Source organism: Quercus robur, chromosome 5 (assembly GCF_932294415.1).
Source record: "Quercus robur chromosome 5, dhQueRobu3.1, whole genome shotgun sequence".
Classification (NCBI taxonomy): Eukaryota; Viridiplantae; Streptophyta; class Magnoliopsida; order Fagales; family Fagaceae; genus Quercus; species Quercus robur.
In genome coordinates, this window is record NC_065538.1 from 12,236,207 (window position 1) to 12,258,519 (window position 22,313).

The 22,313-nt window shown below is 36.4% G+C and overlaps 1 protein-coding gene across 1 annotated transcript; it reads left to right on the forward strand.

The window, feature by feature from the left end:
• Positions 1–317: 317 nt before the first annotated feature.
• LOC126725158 (polyadenylate-binding protein 6-like) lies at positions 318–21,867 on the forward strand. Its single transcript, XM_050429696.1, has 4 exons — positions 318–576; positions 15,287–15,581; positions 20,927–21,141; positions 21,220–21,867. Exons 1-4 carry the CDS (start codon positions 426–428, stop codon positions 21,639–21,641), a joined length of 1,083 nt encoding a protein of 360 aa, XP_050285653.1. The 5' UTR covers positions 318–425; the 3' UTR covers positions 21,642–21,867.
• The last annotated feature ends 446 nt before the right edge of the window (positions 21,868–22,313 follow it).

Consider the following 22,313-nt stretch of genomic DNA (forward strand, 5'->3'; position numbering starts at 1 on the left):
GGTACGTAAACATTTTTCGTTAATGAGTTAATAGTAAGAATCAAATTGACTGCAAGATGAAAATAGTAGGGACCAAATTGACTATTACCAAAATATATGAACCGAATTGACTATATGCTTGAAATGTAAGGATTAAAATGATGTTTTCGCCTAAAGTCTATTATTCTTGGATAAAAAATTGGGTTCGGCCTCTATCTATAAAAAAAATTAATTAATATTTTGACATAATAATAATAATAATAATAAAAGAATAATAAGCGTGAATTAAAGTAATTAGTTACTGTGCTGGCCTGATCATTTCTCAAAAATAAAAAAAACCGGAGGAGACAATACCAATTTGTATAATAGTCAATAGGCCTTTCTCTCGCCTTCTCTCTGCAGTGACTTCTGGAAGTACCATTTCTAAGGTGCCTTTTATTGGATCGATGACTTCAAGCACATTGGTGGTTAAGAATCTTTCTGAACTTGCCACCGAGGATGATCTCAAGGAGTTATTCTTTAAAGAGGGGCCGGTGGGCAGCGTTGACTTCGAGTCTTCTACTTGTGCCGTCGTCAAATTCCGGAGCAGTAATCACGGTACTCCACTACTCCACTTTCTCAATCGTTTAAATTGTGATTTGTTTGACTGTATTCATATTTTGATTGGATCAGCTCATTTGATCTATTTTATATGTTAGTTGGATTTCTCTATGATTATTAGAATTATGGGAATTTTTTGATTTTTTTTCTCTAGTGTTCAATCGACGGTAGATCTGGGTTAATTAGTTGTGGAAGGGGTAGCCGACAAACTTTCGAAATTATTATATAGAAGCAGCTTGGAAATTTTGAGAACATTTGATAATACGGAGGATTACATGCTGTAGCATTCTTTGTTTTGTTTTGTTTTTTACTATTCACAGTTCAAATTATATATATATATATATATATATATTTTAAAATTTTTTCTTTAACCATGTATGATGTAGGACAAAACTCTTTAATGGGCTCATACCAATTTGGATGTAGGATCTTTTGAATTCAGTACTAAATAAGGATCCTTGGACTTTATATTGGACTTTAGGGGAATTTTAAGAGTGAATTGAAGGAGAAGAACGAAATATGAACACAATGTGTATGTTTGGTATGCAATAATAGCTACTGTAATGAGGGGGGTGTTTGGTAGCTTAGTTTAAACACACTTTTGAGCATTTTAAACAACACTATACACATTTTCACATACTTTTTCACCTACACGTATATCAAAAACACCTAAACAACATTACTCAAACTCCTCTACCAAACACCCCTGAAATAGTCATGCATATGTAATATTGATTCGGTTATTTGGTTGCATCTTTATTACATGGCCTCCATCATCACCTGGTCTGCACCACTGCCTCACTATTTTCAAATCCAGACATCCGACACACTACCCCCCAAAAATAAAATCCAAGAACCAACGAAAGTGCAGCTGCAAAAGAACTGTCCAAATCAAAAAAACCAAACCCATAGAACATAAACAACAAGATGAAGTGAAGATCTTTATTACATGACCTCCACCATCACCTGGTCTGCACCACTGCCTCACTATTTTCAAATCCAGACATCCGACACACTACCACCCAAAAATAAAATCCAAGAACCAACAAAAGTGCAGCTGCAAAAGAACTGTCCAAATCAAAAAAACCAAACCCACAGAACATAAACAACAAGATGAAGTGAAGACTTTAGTTTGCATATCATCCACAAAGCCCTTTTTCTCGTCAATAAAGCTACAGACCTACAGTGGCTTTCTTTGTAATTACTTTTTCCCTTTCCTTTAGTTACACAATAAAGTTAAGGATGAGAACCAACTTCTCCAAAAAATTTATCTCCCGCACAGACTAGGCTTCTCGAAGGATGAAAATAGATTAAACTTCAATAACTCAATCAAAGGATTGACACAGTAACTCTAGTCAAGAGTGCCGAAACTCACAAATCCAAAAATCATGCATCAAACTTCACAAGCCAGCAAATAACTATCAAAGGGAGCCTCCTTTGTCCTATTCGGCCCTTAAGGAACAAAGCCCAGCCAAGTAAAACGGTAAACATACTCCAAAGGTCGACAAAAGTTAACCAAAAATCCAAAAAAACATTGAAAAATAGAAAATTTGGTCTAGAAGCCTCAAAAATTCCAAAAAAATCACCGTAATTACAAGGAGAGAGAGACGAGGAAAACCATGACCGATGTGACTGTTCCGGCGCTGACATCAGCATGATGTCATGTAAAGCACCTTCACTTATCACTTTGCTATTATGGATTCTAGCTTTTCTTTGTATTCATGTATAGTACATTGTTGCCCAAGCCAGTTTTAAAGGCAAAGCCAACGGTACACATGAACACTATTAGCTGCTGTTGGGAGCAAAAATTCTGGTGAAACAACCATTGATCAATACCCTCAAGTTCTTATATTACATCCAGTTTCAACCTGTGTTTCCCTCAAACTCAATACCATTTTCTTTATTAAGTTCCTGTGGATTGAGCACTAGTCAAGTGCCTCCATAGCATGCACAATCAGCATGAGGGAAGATTTTTTCCTGTGATAATCTCATTAAAAGAGGCTACCTTAGTAGGATGGCATTGCTTGTGCCAGTTTAATGGGGAGACAGTCGATCACCCTATGATTCATTGTATGGTTGCATATAGGTGCTTTGGAATTCATAGGGTCATACCAGGGAGGTGAAGGATGTCATGTTTGGTTGGAGAAATTGGATGGGTAAGCATTTTTTTGGTTATTTGGAACATTGTTCCTTTGTGTTTGATGTAGACTATTTGGAGGGAACATAATTAGCATCCATTTGAAGATGTGGGGCTCACAGGGAGTCAACTGTTAGCAATTTTTTATAGCGGCTATACTCGTGATTCTATTGCAACATTTTTAGACTCCTTTTCTTTATTCACATAAGTTTTTTTGTAATTCTTTGGCTTCTCCTTGTCCTTTGCTCATGAAGTAGTCCTTAATAAAATTTTCTTATTTATCAAAAAAAAAAAATTATTATGTTTTCTTGCATGGTCCATCTCCATGCAAATCAACTTGTTCAAGAATATACCAAAATTGAATAAAATCATCTTAAAGATCTCTTAGAAGAATTTCCTATCTAAGAAATGTTTTACTGTTGTCCCATGTCAATCTATTTGTGTAGATCTCCCATGATGCGAAGACTTCATGGTGAAACCTACTATTATACCAAATTCAGGCAGAATAGGAGTTTTAGTGGACTATGATACCAATTTTGATGTAGAATCTTAGGAATTCAGCAACAAATTAGGATTCTTGATTAATTCTTCAAAATTATTGAATCAATTTTGATGCTAAGGTATTTAACTAAGGTTAAGTAACAAAACTGAGCTTTCCAAAAAAAAAAAAACTCTCTATATGAACTTTGTAAACTACATAGAAGATTTTATATAGGCTATTGCCAATCCTTTTCCCAAAAAGATTTGACTCCTAATGGACTCTTCTACTTTATGCATGTGATTGTGCTTTGTCCTTGTTTTATACTTCCCGTATACTCAGGTGCAATTTCATTTTCATATTTTTAACATATTTTTCATTACTTATAAAAAAAGGATTAAAACTCCTAAATAATGTTCACACCCCCCCCTCCCCCCCCCCCCCCCCCCCCCCCAAAAAAAAAGATTAGGCTAGGAGTCTCCTAGTGTCAAACAAAAGTAATTAAAAACTTAAATGCAAAATAGAAGTGTTCTTTTCATCAAAAGTTTCTGATTTTAACTTTTAAGTAAGCAATATCTCTGTTGCTGGCTTTTCTCACTTTTCAGGCTACATCAACAATGATAGAGCAACTCACTGTATTGCCAACAATGATTCAGTGGATTTCCTTTTGCTACCCTGTTAAGTTTCCCACAACTAAACTTTATCCATAGAGGCCTGGCTAGCTCGGATTAGTCACAAACAAGGCCTGGCTACCTTGAATTAGCCATAGATTTTTGCTTGCTACATTTTTTTTTTCCTGTTGTTCATTTCTCAGGGCAGCATTTTACAGTTGCTTTTCACTTTGGCGGTTGGTTGTTTTTGTGTTTATCCGTTATGGGTGGTTCAACGTTTTTATCCATTGAATCCAAATTTTTTGAGTTTTCAATCGAGGAAGGGGGGTCTTTTTTCATTCTAGGGATTGTTGAGAGGGGCCGGAATTCGCTGCGTTCTGTTGTTTTAATGGGACGAGAGAGTGCTTTTAGATTGTTATTTCACATGGAGGAATTGCTTTCTAAGCAATCTTCTGATCACTTTGCTAGAACAATAAGGGAGGGGGAGAAAGTCCTCATTCTACAGATGAGGTCCAATGCCCATGGGACGTTCCTATTATTTTCTGAACTTCTTCATGGTCAACGACGGGGCAATATTGTGATACCGAAGGGGAGGATGGGGAGTGGATGGAGGGGTTTTGGTTTGCACCTGAGGAGGACGTTAGAAGCCTCCCTTGCTAGGCAGGGACAATAGCATAGACAATTAAAGCCAATTGTGTTGGCTACCGGACAGAATAATCACGGTGGTGGACATAACAGGCATGGTGGTAGTATTAAAGGAAAGGAGAAAGTTGCGGTTTTTCAAAAGTCAAAAACCCATGCTTCTAGTTATCCTCACCGTGATCAATGTGATCTGTATTCGGAGAAGGCAAAGGCACAGATTGGGGTGGAATTTATGTCTAATATTAATGGGAAAATCAAAACTAATTCATTGGCCTTACACTTATTCCTATGTGTTGAACGTGGAAACGATGGGAAGTGGAATATAGTTTCATCAGAGGTTAGAGAAGTGGACCATGAAGTACTGAACAATAGGCCCAATTACAAGACCAGGACAAAGCCCAACTTAAATGAAATGAGTAACACTCTTAAAAGGAAAGGGGAATAACTATTGGGCTCACAAGCCCAATACGTTGGCTTTACCTACTCACAATGCTGAACCTAAACTACAGCCTAAGCCCATCAAGTCCATCAATAACTCACAATCACAGCCCAAGCTGTTGAACCTCACTCAGCCTCTTACCCACCCCAAAAACACATCGCCCCTTACCCACCCCGCAGACTCATGTCTCTCAGTCACTTAGTCACTCAGCCACTCATAAAAGAAGCTCCAAGGACCACGATCACCTCAGACACGATGTCGATGGACCTCCTAGCTCAAGATAAACACGCCTCCGTCTATGGCAAACCTGTGCATGTCTCGGTAGGTCCTGATTCTGCGATCTCAGAGCATGAAGGTTCCGGAAGTGTTGTCACGGTGAACCATGAGCTCCCGATATTGGTCGAGGAGGAGGTTTCGCAAGTTGATTTGGGTTCAAGACCTCTGTTGGGCAATTTATCTAAGGATTTGGCACTAGGTCAACTTGACGGTGGACACGGTGGGTCTCGCCCTGCAATAAAGGATTTTGTTGGTGATTTGGAGAGCACCTGGGGCAATTCTAATAACTAGGTCCTAGAGCTATGCGATGGGAAGCGGATTGTAATCCCTCTCTCTCTTTACCACTCTCCTAGGTGCATCTCGGATTTCTTAGAGCATGAAGGAGATGTGTGTCAGGGTAAAAACAATTTTAAGGAAGAAAAGCGCATCGTTAGCTAGGCAGACGAGTGTGATACTATCTTTGTAGTCTCATGTTCGGAGTGTGAGCTGTGGGACATTGAGGAGAATATAAATTCAAGGGGTAGGTAGTAATGGAGGAGCCCCTATTTGTGCAACCTTTGGTCGTGGCCAACCCTGATGTCCATTTGGAGGTGGATGGTGCTTCCACAAATCTATCACCTTGGGTTCTTAGCCAAATTAAAGCGTTCAGGAAATCTGTGGGGACTTCCTTGGAAGGTTTCGAAGCGGAAATTACTGGGCTGTTTTTAGCCTTGAGGAATTGAAGAGTTTACTAAGCTCTTGGAATTTTGAGGAGGACTCTGCTTCAAGTAGTGTAGTTAGGGATCGGGATTTAGTGGTACCTCAATGAATTTAAAAATAATCTCTTAGAATGTTAGGGGGCTGAATGATAGAGACAAAAGACTTTGGGTTCGGAATATGATCAGAAGTTGGGGTGCTGATGTTATTTGTCTTTAGAAAACAAAAATGGAGTTCATATCCAGAAGAGAGATACGAAGTTTGTGGGGTTGCCAGCATGTAGACTGGCTTTATTTGGGCTTTATTGGTGCTTCTGGGGGAGTCTTAGTGATGTGGGGTAGAAGGACTGTGGAAAAAATCGATGAAGTGATGGGTCGATTTTCTGTTTCATGTAAATTCAAAAGTTTAGAGGATCAGTTTGAATGGGCTTTTACTGGTATTTATGGTCCAAACTTTGCTTATGATCGGCGATTACTTTGGGAGGAGCTGACTGGAATTCATAGTTGGTGGAGTGTGCCTTGGTGCTTGGGTGGTGATTTTAATGTAGTGCGATTTCCATTAGAGCGTTTTGGTTCAGGTCCCTTCACATCTGCTATGATTGATTTTTCAGATTTTATTTTTGAACAAGGTCTTATAGATTTGCCTTTGGAAGGGGGTACATTTACTTGGTCCAATTCTAGGGAGGTGGCTTCGCGCTCTAGGCTTGACAGATTTCTACTATCTTCGGATTGTGAAGAACATTTTTCCGAATATTCGTCAAAGATGACTCCAAAGGTTGCTCTCGGATCATTTCCCAATCCTTGTAGAAGGGGAGAATTTTCAGAGGGACAGTAGGCCATTCGTGTTTGAGAACATGTGATTAAAGGTAGATGGTTTTGTGGACAAAGTGAGATCCTGGTGGGAATGCTACACATTTTGAGGTTCTCTAAGCTTTCGGAATGCAAGCAAATTGAAAGCTTTGAAGTTGGATTTAAAGAAATGGAACAAGGAAGAATTTGGGAATGTGGAAAATAGGATGCGCAAGTTGTGCAAAGATCTAAACGATTTAGATTTGATTGCAGATAGCCATCCTCTAATTGATGAGGAGATATTGGAGAAGGATTGGCTTCGCATTGAGCTTGAAAAGGTAACCCTTATGGAATAAATTTGTTGGAGACAGAAATCTAAGGTGCTCTAGATTTGAGAAGGAGATAGAAACTCTAAGTTCTTCCATAGAACTGCAAATTCTTATAGAAGATTTAACACCATCAACAATCTGGTGGTAGAGAGTGAATTGACATCAAATCCAAGTTCCATAGCTGTTTGCATTTCCCTCTTTTACAAACAGTTATATTCCGAGAATGAAGGGCAAAGACCACTCCTTGATGAAGTGAAATTTTCTAGGATTTCCGGAGAGAATGCAGCTTGGTTGGATAGACCCTTTAAAGAAGAGGAAGTCTATGGTGTTATCAAAGATTGCAATGTAGACAAATCTCCGAGGCCAGATGGTTTCTCAATGACTTTCTTTCAATCTTGTTGGGATTTTTTTAAAGCAGGAATTTATGGATCTCTTTGGCAACTTCCATTCCCAGGCTATTTTTGAGAAAAGCCTTAATGCCACCTTCCTTGCTCTTATTCCAAAGAAGGTCAATGCTATTAGCGTGAGAGACTTTAGACCTATTAGCCTTGTGGGAGGCATTTATAAGATCCTATCCAAGGTGCTAGCTAATAGGCTAAAAAGGGTTATTTTGGGGATTATTTTTGAGACCCAAAATGCCTTTGTGTCGGATAGGCAAATCTTGGACTCGGTTTTAATTGCTAATGAATGCTTGGATAGTAGACTGAAGGCAGGAGTTTCAAGTGTTTTATGTAAACTGGATGTGGAGAAAGCATTTGATCATGTAAGTTGGGACTTTCTCATTTATATGTTACAGCGATGTGGGTTCTTTGAGTGGAGGAAGTGGATTTTGTTTTGCATTTCCACGGTGAAATTTTCCATTCTGATCCACTATCTCTGCTTTTATTTGTTATTGTGATGGAAGCTTTAAGTCAGCTATTAGATGGGGTTGTTCTGGTTGGTCATATCTCAGGATTCACTATGGGTCCCAAATCTCATACCTCCTTAATGGTGTCTCATCTCCTTTTTGCAAACGATACTCTAATTTTCTGTGATGCTTTTCCTACTTAGATTGGCAAATTGAGAGGCATTTTATCTTCATTTGAGGCTGTGTCAGGGTTGCATATTAATTTGGCTAAATCTGAATTGGTTCTAGTTGGTGATGTGTTAAATATGGGCGAGCTGGTAGCCCTTTTAGTGTGTAGGCAGGCCTCACTGCCAATGAATTATTTGGGACTTCCGTTGGGAGCTAAATTTAAGGATAGGGCAATTTGGAACCCTATTCTTGAAAAATGGAGAGAAGATTAGCTAGTTGGAAGCGTTTTTATCTATCAAAAGGTGGTAAGGTTACTTTAATTAAAAGCACTCTCTCAACTTTGCCTACTTATTACCTATCTCTCTTTCCTATTCCGGTGGATGTTGCAAATCGCATTGAGAAACTCCAGTAGGATTTTTTATGGGGTGGTATTGATGAGTCCCACAAATTCAATCTGGTTAATTGGGCCCAGGTGTGTAGCCCCTTGAATTCTGGTGGATTGGGTGTGCAGAATTTGAGAAAATTTAACCAAGCTCTGCTTAGTAAATGGTTGTGGAGGTACGGCATAGAGACAAACCACCTTTGGCGGCAGGTTATCGAGATCAAGTATGGGAATATTTGGGGTGGGTGGTGTACACAAGAAGTAACAGCTGCTTATGGTGTTATTCTATGGAGAACTATAAGACAAGGCTGGCTAGTTTTCTCTAAATCCATCATCTTCAAAGTTGGCAATGGTAGTAGAATTAAACTTTGGCATCAATTGTGGTGTGGGGGTTGTACTCTTTGGGAGGCATTTTCGAAACTTTACAGCTTTAGTTGTAACAAGGATTCCTATCTTGTGGATGTCATGTCTTTTCCTAATTAGAGACTACTTTGGGATCTTCGATTCTATAGAGAGCCCCAAGATTGGAAGATGGAACAATTTGATATTTTTTGGAATCTTATACACTCTATGACCTTTACTGGTGAGGGGCAAGACAAACTTTGCTGGAAGTCAACAAAGAATAAGGGCTTTAAGGTTAGTGAGTTCTATTTATCCCTCTTCTCAACCCCTGCCAACCTCTTTTTGTGGAAACTTGTGTGACACTCAAACATCCCTCCTAAAGTTGCTTTCTTTTCTTGGACTCCCGCCTTAGGCAAGATTTTGATCCTTGGTAGATTGTGGAATAAGGGTGTACCCGTCATGGATTGGTGTTATATGTGTAAAAGAAGTGGGGAGTTGGTAAACCATCTTCTTCTTCATTGTCCCATTGCTTTCGAGCTATGGTCTATGGTTTGGAGCCTTTTTGGTGTGATTTGGGTGATGCCTCAAAGTGTTGCAGATTTATTTGCATCTTGGCAGGGTCCATTTGGTAGACAGCACAATATAGACCTATGGTGGGCTGTCCCACATTGTGTGTTATGGTGTCTTTGGGGGAAAGGAACAATAGATACTTTGAGGGGACGGACCGGTCGATTCTTGAGATTAAATCTCTCCTCCTCCACTCTCTATTTGCTTGGTGTTCTGTTTTCACTTCTTTTTCTTGCTCTAATTTTTTTGTTATGCTTGATCATTGTAATTTCCGATCTTGATGTAATCCTTTCCATGTACACTCCCGGAGTACTTGGGGCTTTTGATTTATGAAATATTGTTACTTATAACCCAAAAAAAAAAAAAAAAAAAAAATCTTTTCAGGCTACATTAACGAGCTGACCTGGTTTTCCAGCTTCCTGTTATTGCACTTTAACTTTATGTTTGAGAGTCTCTATTGGCTGCCCTGGCTTTGCAGACCTTCTTACATGTAGTCTTGCAATTCAACATCATGTTTTGGCTTGAAAATTCTCGATGACATAGGAAAATTTGAGGAATTTTTCTACATGTGCTTGTGGTGAGTTTAAGGTTAGGAAGTTATGGTGTGTTATGGTGTCTTTGGGGGAAAGGAACAATAGATACTTTGAGGGGACGGACCGGTCGATTCTTGAGATTAAATCTCTCCTCCTCCACTCTCTATTTGCTTGGTGTTCTGTTTTCACTTCTTTTTCTTGCTCTAATTTTTTTGTTATGCTTGATCATTGTAATTTCCGATCTTGATGTAATCCTTTCCATGTACATTCCCGGAGTACTTGGGGCTTTTGATTTATGAAATATTGTTACTTATAACCCCAAAAAAAAAAAAAAAAAAAAAAAAATCTTTTCAGGCTACATTAACGAGCTGACCTGGTTTTCCAGCTTCCTGTTATTGCACTTTAACTTTATGTTTGAGAGTCTCTATTGGCTGCCCTGGCTTTGCAGACCTTCTTACATGTAGTCTTGCAATTCAACATCATGTTTTGGCTTGAAAATTCTCGATGACATAGGAAAATTTGAGGAATTTTTCTACATGTGCTTGTGGTGAGTTTAAGGTTAGGAAGTTATGAATCTAAGGTTAAATTTCGTTGAAGAAAGAGTTATGGTGTTGTGGTAGGATTAAAAAGTGGTTTGAATAATTATTTGGTGGCTATTTGGTAGAAGAAAGTAGGTGGGGTATTAGAATTTTGATATGTTAAAGAAATGGCTTGATTTGGGGTTGTAAGAAAGAACGAAAATAAAACACAAGTTATATGAACAGTACCAAAAGAAAGAGAAGAAAAGAGAATAGATAGGTAAAAAATAACAATAAGGTCTCAATACCCCCCAAAAAAAAAAAAAAACACTATTTTATTGATTAGCTTCATCTCTGTCTCTAACACACAAACTTATACACTATATATATATATATATATATGAACTATTTCTTGTACTAGTATTATTTGGACTCTTGATTTGACTAAGAAACTAAAAACTTAATAAATTATTGACTTGAACTCAAAGAAAATAAAACCTAAGATACTTAAGTTTTCCTTGAAAATTATTGACTTAACTAAACTACTGTAATATCTTTAATTTGCAATTGCATAAATTATAATTTTGGGCCTAAATACAAAACTGACCATAACATGTTAAATGAAAACCCAGATAAAAACCTGTTTTAACCCTAGGACACACATAACTAGACCCTCAAAATTACAAGACTTCAATTAGACTTCACATATGTGTCCTATAAAATAAGTTTCAAATAGGCGAATTTCCAAGACTGCATCATTCTCCCCCAATTGGAAAAACTTTGGCCTTGAGTTTTAACATGTTGAAGCATGATAGCTTTTGAAGTTGAAAATTGCACCAATTCTTCAATCACCTTTGAAAGTATTAAGGATAAAGAATCGTTCTTTCCCACCATATTGTTGAATTCAGTTGGAATAATGAAATCAATGCTTGGATGGCTTTTTAGCTTGAAATCCTTCTTGAATTGAATCTATAGCAGTAACAACGTCAATATCTCCCTTGGTCTTGACTGTTCAATGATCAACATTATGCTTACCTTACTCCTTTGTAGTCATTGTCCTTATAAAGCATTCCTTGGGCTATTCCTGAAGCTGGACTGGTGGTGAATCATAAGGCTGTTCTTAATACTACACCTTGAGGCATTGAATCAATACCCAACAAAGGCTGCTGTGCCAGCAAACCAGATAGCTATTTCTATAGCATCTATGAAATCCTTTAAATACACTTGAGGCATCTCTGTATTAATTTGAAATCGCAGTCCACTCTTGAATGGAGCAACAGTTATGTGCTCGCTTTCTATTATTTTAGGTGTTTTTTTTTTTTTTTTGGTAATGGTTTCAACTTATGGCGTTAGCTCTTTACTATAGCTCTATATCATCAGACCAAGATACCAATTGGTTTTTGGTGTAGGTGGGAATTGAATCCCAAAGCTTTTATTTAACTATCAAAGACTTTAATAGGCTTAATAAATACTAATATATATTTTCTTGCATTATCAATCACTCACAAATCATCCTGTTGAACAATATTCAGTTAGTTGAGTTATAAAATATGAAGATTTAGGGTTAAATGAGTATAATGAGGAAGAGTGGAACAACGAGAGAGAAAAGAATGGTTGAAGGTGTTAACTTATCAAGTCCACACCTTAGCATATGTTTATATTAGCGTTTATAACATGATTACAAAAATACCCTTATCAATATGCTAAAATAGATGATGACTAGAACTAACTCTAACACTCCCCTTCAAGTTGGAACATAAGCATTAAACATGCCTAACTTGAAGGCAATTGTTGAAAGGAGGTACGACCTAAAGACTTTCTAAGAATATCATGATTATCTAAATGAACAAAGGGAGTGACAATCATTTTCTACATCAATAAATCCCAAATAAAGTGAAATCAACCTTAATGTGTTTGGTATGTTCATGAAACACGGGATTGTTAGCAATAAAGATGGCAACTTGATTATCACAATACATTTGCGTAGGAGTAGGAACATTAATATCCAAGTTGCGAAGGAGAGACTAAACCCATAACATCTCAAAAGCAGTGTGAGCCATAGCTCAATACTTAGCTTCAGCACTAGAATGAGCAATAACATTCTGCTATTAAGCCAAGTAAAAAGATTGCCACCAACAAAGGTACAATAGCCAAAGGTGGACCGTCGATCAGAACAACTACCAGCCCAATTAGCATCACTAAAACTGTCACATACAAAGAAGGAAAGGGCTTGTACAAAAGTCCACGCTCATGAGCCCCTTTGAGATAATGCAAGATACGAAAAATACCTTCATAGTGAGGTTGACGAGGAGCCTACATAGACTGACTAACCACACCAATCGCATAAGTAATGTCAGGACGAGTAACTTTAAGGTAAAGTAACTTCCCAACCAAGCAATGATATTGATTGACATCGCTAAATAGGTCACCTTGCTCCTTATCAAGTTTAAGAGTAGAGTCCGTAGGAGTATCAACTGGACAAGCACCCAAGAAACCAGTTTCAGACAAAAAATCAAGAACATATTTTTGTCGAGACAAAAATACACCCTAAGAGGAGTGAGCAACTTCAATCCCCAAAAAATAGAAAAGAGATTTTGAGTCCTTAGTATGGAATTGTAGACCCAAATATCTTTTTAAGCCAACAATACTAGCAGAGTCACTTCCAAATATAATATATAATCCATATAAACAATCAAAATAATAGTGCCAGCGAAAGAATAATGAACAAAGACAAAATGAGAATGCTGGAAACCATACCCAAGTACAACACTAAATCGATCAAACCATGCATGAGGAGATCGCTTCAAACCATACAATGCCTCTCTTAATCAACAAACAAGATGTTCACTACCAGAAGCAACATACCCAGGGGTTGATCTGTGTATACTTCCTCTTGAAGGTCTCCATAAAAGAAAGCATTCTTGATATTAAGTTGATATAAAGGCCAAGAGTGACTAATTGTAACCAATAGTAGGATACGAACTGAATTTAAGCATGCCACAAGAGAGAATGTCTCTAGATAGTCAACACCATATATCTATGTAGAACCTTTGGCAACTAACCGCGCCTTAAGGCGCTCAACAAATCCATCAAGGAGGTACTTTATAGTGTATACCCAACAACAACAACCTACCGTTTGTTTTCCAGGTAGAAGGCCAGTAAGTTCCCAGGTTTTATTCTTATGAAGAGTACTCATTTCTTCATCCATAGCATGTTTCCATCCAAGTGAAGGCAAGGCCTATTCAGAAGAAGAGGGAATAGAAATAGAGGACATACTACAAGCAAATGAATGTAGACAAGGTGAAACATGATGATAGGACACAAAATTTGCAATTAGGTGGAGTGCAAGTGTGGTTACCTTGTCTTAAAGCAATAGATAAAAATCATTAGCCTCTGGAAGGGAAGAAGATGGAGCAGGAACCTCAGACAAAGAAAATGTAGTCTTGGGGCTAAATGACACAACACGCATTTCTCGAGATCACTGATAAACCTACAAGAGAGGATAAGGTTGGGAAGCCAAAGGTTCTAGAGGAGGAGGAGGAGGAGGAGGAGGAGAAGGCATTGGAAGTGAGAATAATGAGGAATAGTAAAACATAGAGAGAGAGAGAGAGAGAGAGAGAGAGAGAGGTTGAGGATTTAACTTATCAAGCACACATCTTAGCATAATTTATATTAGGGTCTATAACATGATTACAAAAATATCCTTATTAAGACGACTAGAACTAGCTTCAACATAGTTGATCAAGTATATCATCTTACCAAAAGTTCTATGTCTGATCTCAAGTTGTTCTTTTCAGAACATTATTGGACTGGCTGTTAGCCTTGAGGAATCTTTCTTTATTTTCTATTGTTGATTTATTAAATTTATGCAATTGATTGTTTACATTAATATATTTCCTATATGCTTAGGTGACTCCTTTTTCTAATTTTTATATATTTTTATTACTTATAAAAATAGAAATAAAAAGAATAATTTCTTCTCTAAGAAGCGCCTTACTCTGTTCCCATGTCAATCGGCTTGTTTAGGATCTCCCACGTGAAAACATCATACCTGCCTTGATACCAAATTGACATAGGACAAAAACTTTAGTCGCTTTGATGCCAATTTGACGTGTGACAGAAACCAAATTGGACTTTGATAACAATTTGAATTTGAATGAGAAACACATAAGAATAACGCAATCACACTGAGCTCCCTAAGTAAGCACATTTATTAAATTTAATTTCTCTATCTATTTGATTGATTACACTAGGCTATTTAAAATCCTTATTACTAGAAAGACCAGAACTTCTAAATTACATTTTCCCTAAAAGAAAGTAATTACATAAGGTGTTTCTAAACCAAATAGGAGAACCTTATGTATAAATAAGACTCAAAAGTATATATAAGACTCGTGACTTCTTTAATAACACATGATCTTCAAATGTGCTCCTAGTTTCTCTAGGAAATGATGGCTTTCATCATAAAAATATTCATAGGAAGATAATTCCAATATCTTAGTAAACTTAAGGGCGTAATTGTCTTTTTCTTAAGTTTGATTTTTTAGGGAATCTGAACCTAGGTTCATTGTTTCTACACCACCAACCATTAAATTCTTCCCAAATTTAGAGAGATATAATTTTTTATTACCTAAATAGCTAAACCCTTACCAAACACCATTCAAGAAAGACTTATCAACAATTCTAACCTACTGCAGACCTTTTAGAGATGCTACCTCAAATTTTTAGAGCCTAATAGAATTTATGTAATCTTCTCCTTTTGCATCTTGTCATTGTTTAGGATGTTATTGTTCGCGTGTATTGTTCATGTGCATTGTTCTTGGTTATTATTCAACTTGTGGCAGATTTGATGTCAGTTTCTTTATATATATATATATATATATTGGCAAGCATAAATTGAATCTTTTCCCTTAATAAAAGCATAGATAACATTTGTTTGGTTTTTCTTAAACAGCAAAGGAAGCTATGGATAAGCTAAACAAGACAGAATTGAAGGGAAAGCCAATGATTATCACGTGGTGTGAAAAGCAATGTCCTAGTAGTAATGCAAAATTGTGGGTGTCAATTACTGGCCCTATCAATAATGATGACTTCGAGGCTTTATTGTCCCGTTTTGGTGCTGTTGATTCTTTTGAAGTGGTATTGCAACATCCTGATACATCCTATCGGATTGTGCAGTTCAACTCAGAGACATCTGCTACAAATGCCATTAAATTTTTCAACATTGCTGACAAGTATGGCATGAAATTGTAAGTAATTTATTTTCTTCCTTGTGGTTCTTATTTGCATTCCATTTTACTCTCACATGTATACATATGAAATTGGTTTTCTTAGGTTTTAGACCCCTGAAATACATAGTATTTAACCTAATTTATTAGCCAAGTAGTTATTTAGGTCAATTAATCAGATATAGGTTAAACAATCACCACAATCAACATGCACAGCAAAAATCTAAATTACACAAAATGTGATGACACAAGAAAACTAATGTAACAAACTAGTTTCAAGGTAAAAACCTAGGCAGAACTATCCCATGAGAACAATCTACTATACCAAATTGAAATTTACAGTAAAAAATATCAATTTGTAGTAAATCTAACTACAGTTACTAAATTGAACTCTGAACCCCTCAAACTTCTTTGATGTGGATCTGCTCTTACATAAACCTTTAGTTCATGCTTTAGATCTCCACATGGATCTCTAGTCTATGACTTCAAGACTACCCTTGAAGGTTTAGATCTCTAGCACCCTTGATGACTAGTGATGTAGCAACTTTAGATCTACCAGTTCAGATTATGTGTAGAAAGATTTTCGGTAGTGACTTTGAAAGGAGAAGGCACAGAACTTTTTAGATCTCAAAAGAGAAGCTTCAAAGTCTCTACAAAATGTGCCTTAGGGTTTTCTTTATATACTTAATGAATTAGATCTGAAACTCTAACCATCTGATGGGCTTAATGGGCTGTTGGGACGAAATTAAAATTTTGTAGAAACGCAGCTCGATCAGTCAAACCACAGTCTCAATTGATCGAGCTTGGCAATTTTTGTTTTCTTGAACTTGCAGTTTCCTTATTCTTGTATTTTGACTTGCAGCACCTTGAACATTGTCTAATATACCCTATAAATTCTAAGATCTATATCTAAACGAGTTTGTGTTCACGGTTTGCCAATTGTTCTAAACTTTTAAAACCTAATAATCTCCCTCTTTGGCAATCTATGACAAAACTTACGTACAAAATGAAATGCTCAAATACAAGAATAACCCTATTACAATAAAATGCCCAAATACATCACAAATATCAATCTAAGATTTCTAACTCAAAAGTTGCTAGAAGAGGTAGAAGATCTTGATTGAAATGTACCTTTCTTTCCTGAAATACTCTAAAGGGCACATCAACACGTGTGGAAATAAAAACTAATAAAAAACATGAATCACAATGATAAACAATATGATTGCAAAAATACAAGATAGATAAAGAAAACAATGCAATGCATGTCCTAATTTATATGTGCAATACATGCGAATCCAATCACAAATGGTGCATGACAAGACTGATTGGTCAGGAACCTAAAAACTGAAAATTTTCAAGTTTCAATCAGTCAAGAGGAATTGAGCATTAATCAAGAAAATTTTCAGGGAGTTTTTGATATGTTGAGCATCAATCGAATCAGGAAAAATCTGGACATTTTCGATCGGTCGAGGTTCGATTGGTCGAACCAATGAAAAAATTTTGAAACTTAAATGTCTAGAAATTTTATGTAGGAAAACAACTTGAAAGCATTTTTTATGAGATGTAATGCACATGAACAAGATCTAGTGAGTTTCAAAAAACACGAGGCACTCAAATCCTCACACTTAAATCAATCAAGAACTGAAAATCACAAGATTTAAAACTTTTATCACATTTTTCTTCAAATTCCCACCCAAAACAAAGAAAATTGCATTCACACATCAGATTATATGTAATTAAAGATGGCCAAATTAGACAACACACATATTCTCATGTACGTGATTTAGCAAAGATTTGCATGTAGTGTGTGTAACTAGTATGTGTACAAAACACGAAATAGGTGATATGTGGATAGAATTCAAGCAAATTTTTTACATTATCAACCACATTTTTTTGAAAGTGACTATCACCTAAAGAGGTACAACCTATAACTCCCACATCTCTCAATATAGAGTTACAATATATTGACTAATGCTTTCATTATTATTTTTATTTATTTATTGTTTTAATTTGCTTAAAAGCTTAATGCATAGTCATAAACAAGGGCACATATATTTTTATTTTTTTTTCTTTCAAGCCCACTATTGTACACATTTAAAAAAAAAAAAATTGCATCACCTTTGTTCAAGGATTTTTAGCAATAGGTTTCTCTTCATCATTTTTTATGAGAAACACACAGATTGCTCTACACTAGTGGTAAAATGGTTGTTTATGTCTTTTTTCTAAGATTTTTTAGTCTTTACAATCAAAATATGTAACATCAGAATCAAGATCCTTTGATCAAAAACTAAAAATACATAACACAATTAAGCATAATATAATGCAAACTAGTGAGGTGCATATCAAAGTTTAACAAAGCTAAATATAGTACACAGTCATGAATGCAAAGTTTCATTGGCCAACCTTAATCACACAATAAATGGTGTGCAATACAAAAAAAAAAAAAAAAAAAAAAAAAAAAAACACTAATTTTTGTTTTTCATTTTTTTTATGACCAAAAATAAAAAAGCATACATTATGCTAAATGTATAAAATGCAAATGCAATGCATGACAACATGCAATGTACTAATGATGACCTTAGTGCTTAACTAAGTTATAGAGGGTGCATAAACAAGAAATATCAATTTCTTAATTAACCCATGAGTGCATGTACTTCCTGGTACATACTCCTACAAAATCAGAATTAGCTCTTTCCACTATCTTTTCAACATGTGTGAAAAACATTGAATTTTAAAATAATATAGCAATGTTTATAGCATGAGGCTCAGTTATAGTGTGACTGTGGAGTGAGAACAAAGGTCATCACCATAATAAGGATCCGAGGACTCTTAGCAAAGTCAATGGTGGGGAAGTTTTGAAGTCCAATGCACCCCACACTTTGGCCATTTCACAAAAACATGTGGCCAACTCATCGAGAGAGAGAGAACCGAGACGAAGATGATTAGGATAATCCGGATGAGCTACCCTAGGAACGTGTAGTACCTCAGAAATGAGCTTTGGGGTAACTACGATACGTGTGCCTCTGAATACCGTAGTAAACCAAGGAATAGAGGTATCGATAGCGTGTATGTTGGAGTAGAACTCCTATATACATGTTGGGACACCTTAAGGGTTTCTCACATAAAGATTCCCAACCTCGATTGTTAAATGCACTGGGTAGAGAAGTGTTTGGGAAATCAGATAGAATGACCCGACATTTCGAATGAATCGCCCTGTCACTGAAGTTCTCATCAAAATCCTTTTGGGAGCCTGAATCATGGAACCTATCCCTAGCAGAAAGAAAGGGAAGAGAAGAAGAAGAACCACAACAAGTGATCGGGTTCTTAGAAGGGATAAACTTTTTGGGTGCTATACTTAGAAAACTAAAGGAGAAGAAAAAGAACAACACAGTAGAGAAGATGCTCAGGAAAGAAGGAAAGAGAAGTGCAATGCATTGTAATGCTTGAACATGTTACGTGCAAACCAAAAAAAAATTGCATCATGGGCAAAAACCCAATCCAAACTACAACACTCACAAGTTATAATTAGTCACACAAACCTAGAATGAATGAAACATAGTTATAATAACAGAGAATGCAATGCATGATGTGATAACTTATGAACAAAACACAACCCAAAGATTTTCACAAGAATTGAAAAACCCAAAAAAACCAAAACCTAAACCTAGGTCACAAAATGCATGAACGAGGAGAAAGAGAGAATATTTAGAGCACATACCAAAGGATTGAAGCTTGGAATGGGCTGAAATCTTGATGGGAAGAAGGATTTTAGTGAAAAGAAGGTGTTTGGATCGAGAGAGAAGAGAAAGAGATTGAGATATTTAAGAATGAAATGAAACAAGTTGACCTCGAGTATATATAGAAACAGACATCTTGATAGATAGAGAACCAAATCTCGATAGAACGAGAGGTTTAGTTTTCTATCCTCTACTCTTCCATGAAAGCCTTGCACAGCTTCAGCAAAAGTTCTAGAGTTTTGAGCCTCCAAGTTATGCCTAAGAACCTGAGGAATAAATTTTGGATGACTAGTTCCACCCACCGCATATTGGGAAGGATTCAACATCTTTCTTAGTTCAAGGCCAAAAGCCCTCCAACCATATATCTCTTTGCCTTCAGGGATAATAATCGATCTCCTAGACCCGTCAACTTTGAGTTCAATCAATAGTAAGAATTGACCAAAAGAGTTGGTGCTCCGTTGGAGAGAAAAGCAGTGTCACCTTCTCTGAATGTAAAAAACTATTTGGAACTTGCCCCAACAACAATGTGTTCAATATTATTCATTAGCCATTGTGTTGCATTCTTGCCCATGAAGACTGATCTCATAAAGTATTTGCCCCTCTCAAAAATCCATAGCAAGAAATAACGTCCCTCTTCCTCTACAACTAATTGAAAAAACTTGGATTCAATGAAAAAAATGCGAAATCCCCCCATGTCGTAGAAGAACCATAGCCTACCTTAAAATCCTTTTAACTACACAGTGCATGAAGTTGTTCAAGAAGTTGTGTTACACAAGATGTAATGACCTAGACACCAATAAAACAAACTAGTTTCAAGGTAAAAACCTAGGGGGAACTATCCCAAAAGAACAATCCACTATACCAAATTGAGATTTACAGTAAAGAATACCAATTCCTAGTAATTCTAACTACAGTTACCAAACTGAGCTCTGAACCCCTCATACTTCTTAGATGTAGATCTTTAGTCACATGAACCTCCAGTTCACGCTTTAGATCTCCCACATAGACTTCTAGTCTATGACTCCAAGACCACTCTTAAAGGTTTAGATCTCTAGCATCTTTGATGACTAGTGATGCAGCAACTTCAAATTTACCGGTTCAAATTGTGTGTAGAAAGATTTCCGATAGTGACTTTGAAAAAAGAAGGCACAGAACCTTTTAGATCTCAAAAGAGAAGCTCTAAAGTCTCTACAAAACGTGCCTTAGGGTTTTCTTTATATACTTAGTGAATTAGACTTAAAACCCTAATCATCTGATAAGCTTAATGGGCTGTTGGAACGAAATTAAAATTTTGTAGAAACGTAGTTCGATCGGTCGAACCACAATGTCGATTGGTCGAGCTTGGCAAGTTTTGTTTTCTTGAACGTGTAGCTTCCTTGTTTTTGTATTATAACTTGCAACATCTTGAGCATTGTCTAATATACCCTTTAAACTTTAAGATTTATATTTAGACAAGTTTGTGTTTATAGTTTGCCAACTTTTAGAATCTAACAGGTTTCTATTGTAACTCTTTGGATGGATCCGTGGATTTTGATAATAATTGCATTATTTTGTTTTGTTTTGTTTGTTTTTTTTGTTTGTTTGTTTCTTTTTTCAAACCTTGTAACTGATGAGCTGGGTTTTATTCAGCTCAAAATATAATGATTGCAAGGTTCTCTATGTGGAATATCATTCAAAAGATCCAGACGAGAACTATATTGTATCAGCGTTCTCTTTGTACGGGAAATGCACTGTCAAAATCGAGAAAGATAGAAATTGTAAATCGAGTGGTATTGGTTTTGTTAGCTATCATACATCAGAAGGGGCTGAAGGAGCTATGAGGAACTTACATGGCAGATATATTGGTAAACATTCAATTTGGTCATGTCTCTTACTTCTCTTTTTCTTTTTCAATTATTATATAACTAATATTCCTTAATCAGGTACACATCGTTTGTACATAAGAGGTATTGTAATGCAAGCTGTGACTGAAGATAACAATCCTGAAGAAGTCTCAGGTCATTATTCTGTAGAAGTCCCAATTTTTGTGATTGAAAGAAATCGGAGGCAATTAATTGCACGTGTCAATATGAATGATTTTCGTAATATATCAGATTTCCTTCAATTCCTAGGGGAACTAAGGGGTGATCATAAACATAATGGTGTATCGGAGAGAATTAGTCTCACCAGTCCATGGCCTGGTTACAAAGTTGTGTATACACACGTTAACAGTAAGAAGGAGGAAGTCATGAAACCGTGGGAAGATGTTGAACCGTTTTTCAATGAAGATCGATTCAAGATCTCTGAGGAATGGTTCCTTGGTAAGGTCAACAAAATAGAGTTTTATGAGATCTCCGAGATGTAGGCGGTGCCACTTGTGAAATGCATGATTACAGTTTTTTTTTTTTTTTTGAGTTAATAATGATTCCTTTTGAATGGTTTGGAGGAAGACGATCTTTTATTTTTGTTCTAATTTTTGTGGAGGGATGGAGTTTGGTGTTTTCTTATGAATGTTGAAGAATGTGGTTGATATATTAATATTGTGCAATATTACAAAGATATTTTAATAAGAATTCCAAAGTTTGAATGTAGTTTCTGGTCAGCTTGAATAGTTTGTTTCTATAGACGAAACCGAAATCAACATGAGGTTATAAAATCCTTGCATATTATGTCAACATGAGGCTTTATTTGTGCCTGGTTGCCTTGGCACGCACTACATAGCCAAACTTAGGAAAACTCTGGTGACACACTCAAAAGTTAAATCCATAACAAGCTTATATGTATTGATTGGCGCAATAAATCTTCTATTTTTCACCGAGTTTCAGTAGTGGTTTAATGTGTAAGTGTTGCAAATTGTGATCCAATAACTTATTGGAAAATGCTAACTAGTGCCCTAAGGGCATTGGTTAAGAATCTATTTTAGGAAAGTTTTGACAACACTTCTATGGAAAGTGAAAAAAGCTGTCAAAACATTAATTATTTTTCTTTTTCTTTTCCCATAAAAATTTTCTTTGATTGGATTCTTAACCAATGCCCT